The 10,315-nt window shown below is 44.6% G+C and overlaps 2 protein-coding genes across 3 annotated transcripts in view; one reads left to right on the top strand and one right to left on the bottom strand.

The window, feature by feature from the left end:
* Window positions 1–32: 32 nt before the first annotated feature.
* Window positions 33–8,206, bottom strand: rcl1 (RNA terminal phosphate cyclase-like 1). The gene is made up of 9 exons (XM_079734646.1): window positions 8,025–8,206; window positions 7,617–7,688; window positions 7,306–7,481; window positions 6,442–6,516; window positions 6,191–6,315; window positions 5,713–5,838; window positions 5,456–5,612; window positions 1,149–1,252; window positions 33–278 (listed from the first exon to the last, which is right to left on the bottom strand). The coding sequence occupies exons 1-9, from the start codon at window positions 8,152–8,154 to the stop codon at window positions 125–127; spliced, it is 1,119 nt and encodes a 372-aa protein (XP_079590772.1). The 5' UTR covers window positions 8,155–8,206; the 3' UTR covers window positions 33–124.
* A 623-nt stretch (window positions 8,207–8,829) lies between these two features.
* Window positions 8,830–10,315, top strand: part of ak3 (adenylate kinase 3) — a 6,370-nt gene continuing 4,884 nt past the window's right edge. For both annotated transcript variants that reach the window (XM_079734564.1, XM_079734563.1), the window contains exon 1: window positions 8,830–9,175. In XM_079734564.1, the coding sequence (XP_079590690.1) occupies window positions 9,028–9,175 (148 nt within the window). In that variant the 5' untranslated portion in view covers window positions 8,830–9,027. The remainder of the gene's footprint in view (window positions 9,176–10,315) is intronic.

Below are 10,315 nucleotides of genomic sequence, written 5' to 3' on the forward strand. Positions count from 1 at the left end.
AATAACGAAGAAAAAACACCACAACCACAAGATCGACTTTATAATTTAATTACAAAACCTCCTTTCCCAATCCGACGGACATGTTCGAGCATATAAAAATGACGGGTTAGTGATATAAAAACAGTTACTTGGTAACTTTACTAATGTTGCTAAAGCCGACTCCTACGCAGGTCATCAGCACCTTCTCCCCTCCCTTCCTCTCGTCTTCCAGCGGGGGCTTGGCCTCCATCTTGAACATGATCTGGAAGAAGTCTCTAATATGGCGGAGGAATTCAATCCTAGACAAAAGAGTCACAGAGGAAAGGTTTCAAATTGTCAGCATGAAGTCAAGACTTGGCTCTATGCAAGATTGAATTGGCAAGCGATATTCCTGAACCAGGATACTTGCATGGGACTCCACAAATCCTGTGACAAGAACTAAGTAAACAACAAATACGAAGAGATCTATTGGTCAACATGACATTACACTAGGGGAGAAGCATATCGATTTTCTTTCGACAAAGGTAAACAATACATTTTTCTCCAAAGACTACATGTTTGACTAAATATATAAAAACACAATCAATAAAGTTCCTATCTTAAAAGTGACCCAGGTTGACCATTGTTAGTACTCATAGGACAGACAACGAGTGGTGCCTTGCGATGGCACTGCCAATCTTCAGTTATCATAGTACTGTACTTTAGAAGGACACAGCACCGGTACCATGATAACTGAAAATGGACAGTTCATAGTCCTTGTGGTGCTCTCAGTCCCTGGCCCAGCTGGGAGTGGCTGTGGTGAGGCTTGCATCTGGCCCGTTGGCCCACACCGCCACAGTTCAACATCTCTTTAAGAATGATCTCAAACAGAAAAACAACCAAATATTTATATTACCCTGAGCGAGAAGCAGCATCAAAAAACAATTAATGTTATAAAATGTACATTTTCCTGATAAGTTACCAAACCAATGAAACTAATTCAAACACATTTTCTGCTGATCCGACTACTCGTTTCAGTGCCCGGGTAAAATTAAACGTTGTATGTCTCCATCTCCATAGAAGCAGTTGCACAACTACCACTATGATGGAATGACAACAACATTAAGCCGAAGCAGTTTGTTTTTCCAGCCTTCTGTTTATCGGAGCGCATGTGTGCGCATGTGACTTACGTGTAGGGAGAGAGTGGGCCGAGCAGCACCTTTGACACATCCTGTTGGCCTAAGGTCATGAAGAGCAACGCCAGGCTCTGATTGGTCGAATCGACACAGCCGCCCTGAAAACAACAAGGGGGGAAAAAAGAGGGGCTATTGCGTCAGCAGCAGCAACAACAACCAAAAAATAAACAAACCTACGTCAAAAGGTTGGAGAGCTTTCCCAGGAAAGGACTCGTTCACCTTTCTTGCAAATCGATAACGATGCACGCGAACCACAATCATCGGAAAACACAGTGTCACTAAAGAGGCTGGAGGTCATTACGCCCAACAGACAGGCCTCCCCAATACACACAGGTAAAAGAGTTTGTTTTTAAAGGGTTCATCTTTTGAGTCGTTCACAATGAGGGCTTCTGTTTTGGAGGAGGAGTTGCCAACTTGGTCTTTCCTCTCCATTAGACTCACACGTGTATCATACACTGCATTCATCACTGATTAAATCCTGAACTATTTCTGTCTTGGCGACGCGACACACAAGGAGAAAGTCCTCACTTCCTCACCCAGAGGGAAAACATATTTATTATTCTCGTAATGTCTGACTCATTTCCTCTGGCTGATTATTTTGTTGTGTTCTTTCCGCATTTTTAAAAACCTTTTAAAAGATTCTTCCAAGTATGTTCATAGAGTCAGGCTTTAGAGTTCAGAAGGCTGGAATGCTCACCATGAGTTTAAAATATAAGACTTTTTCACCTTGTTGGCCAACTTCCACATTTGTATTCACCAATGCCAGAATTAATTGACATCAAGCCACTGCTTCGACCCGGTTATACAATAGCTCACACACAGGATCCAATTAATAGTGAAACATTGAACAGCAATCTTATTCCAAATGACCTTTAAAACGAGTCCCAAATGGAAACCATTTACATACATTGAAATCTAGCTCATTTTTATTTTAAATGGAGGAGAAAATTGCCTGCTGTGGTTTTCTGTACCAAATTGGATCAACAAAAGGAAGTATTAAAAGTCTATTTTAAAACTTAAATTCAGTTTTTGAATTGAAATGTAATGGCAGCTAAATTTATAGCGCATTGTACCTATATTATTTGTCACAACACATACCATATGCCACATACCATTTCCAAATTTCTTCTTGAAAGCACAACCTAAAGAAAAGGACTATTTCATTTGTCTCATTTCTGTGACTAAAGATAATGTGCCAGAGATACAATGTTGCTGTACAGTTTTATTTTGTTGTAATCCTACAAAAACAAACTTTACCTAATCATTATTGCTTGTTTCAAAAATAACATGCGAGATATTTTGCAACAAGATCAATTGTGCCTCAACCTTTAGGAATAGGATACCTTCTTAATAATGTACACATATACGTTTCCCACGTATAGAAATGACCTTACCTTCCTTGCTCTCAGTCCTGCACTGAAGCCCATCCTGAAAGTACAAACACATCCTATATAGCCTCACCACGAGCCACCTGCCCACAGGTCTCATCTGGAAAAGCCCCTAGAATCCCTACCTAGAGAAAGACCCTCAATGCCACTCCCTACGGTACCATCTCCTGGATCATTGTCTGTGGAGTAGCTGTCATACAACACTCACCACCATGCAGACGTTAACTGGAACAAAAAGGTTAACGTATGGAGATCCCCACTTACATGAGTCTGTCCATGCTGGCTCCCAAGGCTAAATGCCCCGCCGTGTAGTTATGACATTTCACTACAAACGCAAGTGGGCCGTACTGATTAACCCGAAAACAAACACGCACACAAACGTATTGAGAGTAAACTTCGACAGCAGCAGCCGCCGCACTTCTGGGCTTCAAACATTAACCGCCGAGGTCTCGCCTCCGCCTCGATCCGGAACCATCCTGTATGTCCTCCTTGCCACCGGCCACTGGAATCAAGACGACCTGCCTGCCCCTAGACTTATACCTGCTGCTACGCCCAACGCTTTTAACATCCACAAATGTTCTTAAACGGAGGCTCACGTGACCACGCCCCTACAGCGCCGTCACGGCGACGGGGGGAGCGAGGACGCCTGACAATATCGCTCTTTCAGGGATAACCGGCGTTGTCCTGACCGCCTAACGCGACTCACATGGCTCTGACGAGGGGCGAGGGTGGGGGAAGGAGAGGCCACCGCTGCAGAATGAAGTCAGTGTCGCGGGATGTAACTAATTGTAAGGGCTTGTGTGTTTATCCTCATGTCATGCACGTTTTTAAATGATTTGTGGTGCTCTACATTTTACTAGTCAATTGCTTTAACCGTACTTTATGAGCCATTCTAAATGATATTCCTCGACTTCCTCCCAGCATTGTCCCAGATCCTATAAACAGCCATGTACACAACCACACAGCTCAACGTGTCCATTCACAAACAATACATTCCTAGCTAGTGGATTCGTAAAAAGTTGAGATTGTGCAGTTAGATTAATTTTACTAACGAAGAGAAATGTTTTGATGTCAAAAAAGGTCAAAGGGAGAGTAGTAAAGTCTCTTAGAAATACATCCGTTGGAAAAAGAAAGTGATTTGTATATCAAGGGCTGTTCTCTGCTCGACCAATCAGCAACTAGTTGAAGTAACCTCTGCAGAGACGTAGCAAACTACAGGGAGGTTTGTACGTTTCACAAAAGGGGCGTGGTCAAGTGTCAGTGTAGCGACATGATCTTCGTACCCGTGCTGACCCAAAAGTGTCATTTGGGCTTCAGGAACCTTGGGTCAGGTTTACGTCTGTATTTTTGTAATTTTGGCATGGTTCCAAACAATACATATCATTTGTCACGGTTGTTTAAAATAATAGGGTAGTGCAACTACTCCTATACAAGTCTACTCAACACTGCTCTGTAACCCTAACCTCCCAGTGCTTCCCATCTCTGTTTGACCTCTTTCAAGCAACCCAGCCTTTAGTATCAAAACCATTAAAAGCCAACGCTTTTCAGATACATATCGACTGACTCCTTCATGGATTGGTAGACCTAAACATGATCTCTTCTTTGCACCACTACATAAACGGTTCAAGATGGCCCACTTGAATTCCTTTTCTTTCGGTGTTCAGTCAAATAGTTCTCAACAACATTCCAAGCCTTGCATGCCTATCATTTCAAGATTTATGCGTAAACAATGGCAGCCACTCTAGGGTTCTCCATAACTAACGTATAGTCAACACCTCTGAATTACTGGCTGGGTGGGTGCGGCAGCATACAGCGTGGGATTCTCCAACACCATTCCAGATATTCTCCAGCAGAGAAAATTCAGTCCAATGGCAGCTATGACTACATATTACCAGACACCATATGGGTTGTTACTGTGCTACCTGGGTTTAAGTTAATATAGTATGCTTTCATGTAGATCACGTTGGAAAACGCAGCCTGTATTAGGACTTGTACACAACAGGAGCATTTTCGAACCATAACGTCTGTGGGACGACTCCTGCTCGCTACAGACAGGCTTATTGTCTCTCTGGAATACCCACATAGATTGTATTTCACCCAGACATTGTCAATAAAAAAAGCAGAGTGGCTTTTCAAAATTTGTACTACTTTCTGCCAGTCCTGGTTATATCTTTCATCTGTTAGTCTCTGTATTTAATTTAAAGTGGAAAAATGTCTGTCCCATGTCTCTGTTGTAACGTCAACGCCAGGCTGAGCTTTCCTCCTGTGCTCTACTCAAAGCGATATCGTAGTGAATTTGTGTAGTCATCAAAGTACCTTTCACCCGGTCAATACCGATGTACTGTTGGTGGACTGGAGCACTGAGCTACGGGCCTGGGCTGGCCTATCTACAGTCAGAGTGAAACTAAATCCCTGACTCTGTGGCTGAACGCATTTCCAAGGGAAACGGGAACGTGCAGGGCTGCAACGGATCTTGTGTGTGTGATCTTTGACAGCAGGATAAATTAAATAAGACGCCCTGATTATTATTATTATTATTATAATAATATGGTATGAAAACCATATGTTACATTATGATTTGAATCAGTCCAAAAGTCAAATGTGTTGGAGAAGAATGACCACCTGAACGATTTACGATGGATTTTGGTTTGGTTTTAGTCAGACTCATCCTTGAGTTGTACTTTAAGAACACGATTGCACGCCTCCATGATTTGGTACATAATTACTTTAACTGTTACCATTATAATGTATCCCTCCCCTGCTTGCTCGCCCAACATGACTTAGTGGCCCTTAGGGGCCAGTTTTGCCTTCAACACAACTCACTTTCCATTTCATTATTCTAATCCAATAGGAATCTTTCAAAGCTAAAAAACTAAAAGAGAGAGTTTGAGTGTGTGTGTGTGTGTTTCCCACCCTGTGTATCTCCTCCAGCAGCAGCTTGGCACAGTTCTTGCCGAGGTCCTCTGGGAGCATGGTTGGCCCCTGGCCCTGTGGTGCGGAGCTCAGCTCGGCGCTCAGGAAGAACCCCTTCTGGGTCTCCGCCGCCAGGACCAGCCCGAAGCCCGGGGACCTGGAGAGCCATCAGACCCCGTTAGAAACACTGGTCACAGTAGGACTTGGGCGGCGTTCTAGACAGCAGCGTTGCAATGTTAATCGTTTTGGAGACTCACTTCCCAGAGTTGGCTCCCTTCAGGTGGTCCGTGTAGATGTAAATGTCTGGAATGAACTTGTTGATGACGCTGCGGGCCGAGTCTACGATCCGGTTGGCCATCTGTGGGGAGACTCTCACCGAGTATCTGAACGCATGGAGTCAAGGAGCTGCAGCCGGCTTACCACATGCAGTGTAACTGGGATGGGCTCACTTCATGCTCCAGCAGCCAATCCCTCAACATAAGTCTAACACATGGCAAACCGATGTGGATTAGATCATAGAATAATGAATGTCGTTGGCTACGAAGCTGCTGAGATATATGCTAGTTTATTCTAGTTTGGGAATTGTTTTAAAGTTAGGAAGACACTCGATTTGTTGGCTCATCACAACAAAACGGATAGCAGCGTCGCCTATTTGAGCATGTTATTGACCTATACACAATCTGAACAATATTCCATATGCCAGATGCGTTGCGCTACAACCGTGCTGTAGGATACGCTATGCCTCTTATCCTCTTGATCTTGCCTGGCTCCGTCAGTTGCACCGGCCGGAGGGTCCTGCGTATGGGACAGGAGAATATCACCTCCCCTCCACCGCCTGGGGCCATGCCTCTCTTCACCACCTGGGGGCGCCAGAAACACAGGAGAGAAAGTAGGGAGCAAAACATGAGGAGGGTGGAGGGGGCGGGGTGGGCACTCGGATAGAGAGGGGGCTTCAGGACTCTGTATTCGTGTGCTGATGTCCGTACCTTCATTTCCAGGCCATCTCCGTCGATGCCAAACTGCTTCAGTAGAGGGAGGGCTGTGGTTTTAAGCAGATCAACCTGCAGGAAAACATAGTCCAGTCAGATCCTAGCACAATACCATCCAGATAAACTGGGCTGTGCATGCTTTAGGTATTCCTGGGCCGTGTCCACATGGAATGATTTTGGTAAAAGATGCTGCTTTTGTAAAGAGAGAGGAACGATTAGAACAAGATTGTGAAAAAAAACCTCAACAATCTTTTCCTCTGCTCTGTCCCTCCTTATTTTATTCCTCGATTGAGAAGAGTTGATGTATCAATGATTGACAGGCAGGATGGATACCCCGAACCAATAAGGGAACAGCTGCCCCCAATTGGTCAGAAGAATGCTGGGAGTGGTCTAAATTCGACATTAGCTCACAGACTCAAAAAACAATACAATTATCCTCAAAGCGCATTTCACTCAGCAATGGCTGAGGGATTGGCTATACCTTTTCATAATCGTAATGTTGAACTGCTGCAAGAGCTACTTGCATGTCTAAATGACTTAAAGCAGACTCCAGAATTGGTGGTATATAATTGAAACAGGATAGGCCATGCCGTTTCTACTTTCTATTCCTCTAAATATAATATTTGGCAAATAGAGTCATACAGTCCAATACCACTAGTGCATAGTGGAAATCGACCCACTAACCCTGGTGGGGTTGACAGAATACGATACCTGGTAAGCTACAAAGTCCCAAAATAAACAGACCCTGTTTGGTGGCAAGCTGTAAAACGTGTACACTGACAGACAGGTAATACAATCATATTCCTTCAAGCTGATCCTACAGATGCCACCAATCAGATCCAGGGATGATCAAATACTCACGGAGGGGTCAGTGGGGTCGTTGGTGACTCCCTTCAGGGTTGCCTTCAGGGGCGTCTTCATGAAGGCAGCCAGCATGAGCAGCCCCTCCAGATAGTAGCCGATAGCCCGCTGCGGGTTACAGTCATGCTCTATGGTTCCGCCCAACAGCAGGCCAGGCTGGTAAAACAACACGGTACCTAATAGGAATAAATGCATAAACAGAAGACATAATAATGACCGGATTGTCTTGTTAGTCGTCTAGTTATTGCACAACAACGGTGGACACAGGGAGATGTATATGCTGGAGACGTGGCTCTGAAAAGGGAACTCACCTGTTTGATTAATTTCTATCTTGGTTCCATTGGTCACTTTGTCGAGGAGCCTGATGAAGCTGGCCTCGAAGTCTGAGGACAACATACACATAGGATTGCCATCAGCACGAGTCGCCGTCTGCGTGTTGTCTTACATAATGTGACCATGTGGTTCTGGACGGCTGCTGTGGAGTCAGTACTAAACACACCTGAAGGATCCACAAAGTGCGTTGGCTTCAGAACAATTAATTTTACGATCAACAAACGCTAAAATGTGTTGTGATGCCCGAGACGGAAACGTGGAACAAATCAAGAAGTAAAAGACAGCATCACATGAACTCCTCCTATTAGACGCCAAACCAACAACACAGAGTCAGTAAGTGCGCAGCAGCTAGCCGCCATGCTACCAGCTGAGGAGCTGCTACTCACCCCGCAGCCCTGGGTTGTCGTCTCGGGAACGGATGCCTTTTATTCTAACCCGTTTCCCGCTTAACGTGGACAACACTAGCCTCTGTCGGAAGAAATTGCATCCTTCATACTCGAGTCCGTGGCTTGTCATGTTTTTTGTCTCAGAAACACGTTCATGAGTTTCCACGTGTGTTTGGTTCAGAGAGCTGGGAGGCGGTGGTGGTGGTGGGGGAGAGTACGGAGTGGCAAGAGGGTCAAAGAGGAGGGGACTCTTCAGGTGCAGCTTCTCTGATCACCGCTAGAGGGCGCGCGTGGACAAGTCAATGATGCGCCGTTAGAGGCTGACGCTAGATCACATTTCAGAATGACAGGAAAACTAATTGCGTTGTTTTAAACACAATGTAGATTACCGGTAGCCGCAGAGCAGATCGATCGCATAAACCCACATTTCACTGTTGACATTCGTAGACATCTACAGAAAAAGGAAAGGTGGAAATATTTTCACATGGCATGGTCCTGTTTCACCACAATCACAGTGAACTGCACAATTTATGTGCAGTTCATGGGATTAGTCATGTAGTAGCACTAGATGTATTATATAATCGTGCTACACAATAGAACTATAGGGTGTTATTGAGTTGTAATCCGCACCCGACAAAGTTTTAAGTGGGTTTTTTATTGCGAAATTCTAAGGATGAGCGCTGTGTGTCCTCTAGCTCAGTGTGCAACGTTAAGCGAGCTCCTATTGGCCCCCGCTGGGGCTGTGACGACGATCTCTACACACATCCCCTCCGTCCCTCTTCCTGTTTCATTCTGGAGTGGAGGAACATATTCAAGGTCCAGTAACTGCTGTAAGACTCGCCCCCTTTGGACTATTGCGCAGATGTTTGGAGATAACTTGCGTGTGCACGGTGCAGGCATACACCCAGGAGTGCTACGTTGGTTGATCAAGTTGCGCCCGCTTTTTAAGAGGATGGAGACTTAATTGCATTTACCCGAATAACTTTGAAGGAATTGCCTCAAAATGGTTCTTCAGCGCATATTCCGTGCTGTCGTGATGGGACCCCCGGGTTCAGGGAAAGGAACAGTGTCTTCGCGTATCACCAAAACTTTCGGACTGAAGCATCTCTCGAGCGGAGATCTGCTCAGAGCAAACATCGAATCCAAGACTGGTAAGATAAACTATTCAATAACCAGACAAACGTTTATTATTATGCAACGAATTATCCAAAAAGGAGATGGAAGGAGAGTGTCTGGTCCCCCCCCCCCCCCCCCCCCACACACACACACACACATCAACGAACACGCAGTTTGCCTGTTGTAGTTTGATAAGTTCTTCTTGCAGTTCTTGTTATCTATAACTGTGTGTGTTTGTGTGTGTTTGTGTGTGTGTGTGTGTGTGTGTGTGTGTGTGTGTGTGTGTGTCTGTGTCTGTGTGTATACGTGCAAAATGCACGTACACCTGCAAGCTACGTTGTCACCTGCCAAGGTCAAGACAGCGAATGGAGCTGCAGTGTGTTTGTGTGTTTACACTATAAACACACGACTGTCTCCTCTCCCACTTGGAGGAAGGCCCATATAATCCCCCACACCACCATCGACACTAGAGAGAATCCCATGAAGACAAATAACATGCAAAACTCGACTGCTTTTAAAATATACTTTCATACCATAAACGCATGGAAAAACTAACATATGATACGAACATATGATAAGTAGTGCTCTAGTTGAGCATTCATTTACTTTACTACCACTAATTTCCTACTAATTCTGTGTCCTTGCCACAATGACTTTGACTAAAGTGCCCATGACTAAGTTAAGTTATTTGATCTAGCTTTATTCCTTTCAAACTTAACCTTGTTGGGTCCCACAGCCTCTGTTTCTCATTGATTTTCTTCTACTCAAACTGATGGCTGTTTTAACAGCATTCTTGGCTTGGGGCTGTGGTAAAGATTAAGACCTCTTGTTTGGTCTGACCTCGTTTTGGAATGGGCAGAAATGCAGAACCAGAGTGCCAGACAAAACAATTCATACTTTAAACAATAATATACACCCCTTTATATCCAAGTGTATACCTAAGGGTCATCCTGAAGAGAAATCTCAAATTACAACTATTCTATTGTCAACAACAACTTTTAGTCAGTTGGTCCTCAGGGTTTGACCCTTCTGAGGACCCGTAGCCCACAGTAAGGAAATCACAATCTTCAGATGGACTTTGGCCTGTCTGGGCCACAAGCCACAGGGGAGTTAGCATCTACTTCTTTGTACTGAACAGAATGTCCAAACCATGGCTAAAAGGGATGTCAATCACT

This window comes from Pollachius pollachius (assembly GCF_949987615.1).
Source record: "Pollachius pollachius genome assembly, chromosome: 4".
NCBI lineage: Eukaryota > Metazoa > Chordata > Actinopteri > Gadiformes > Gadidae > Pollachius > Pollachius pollachius.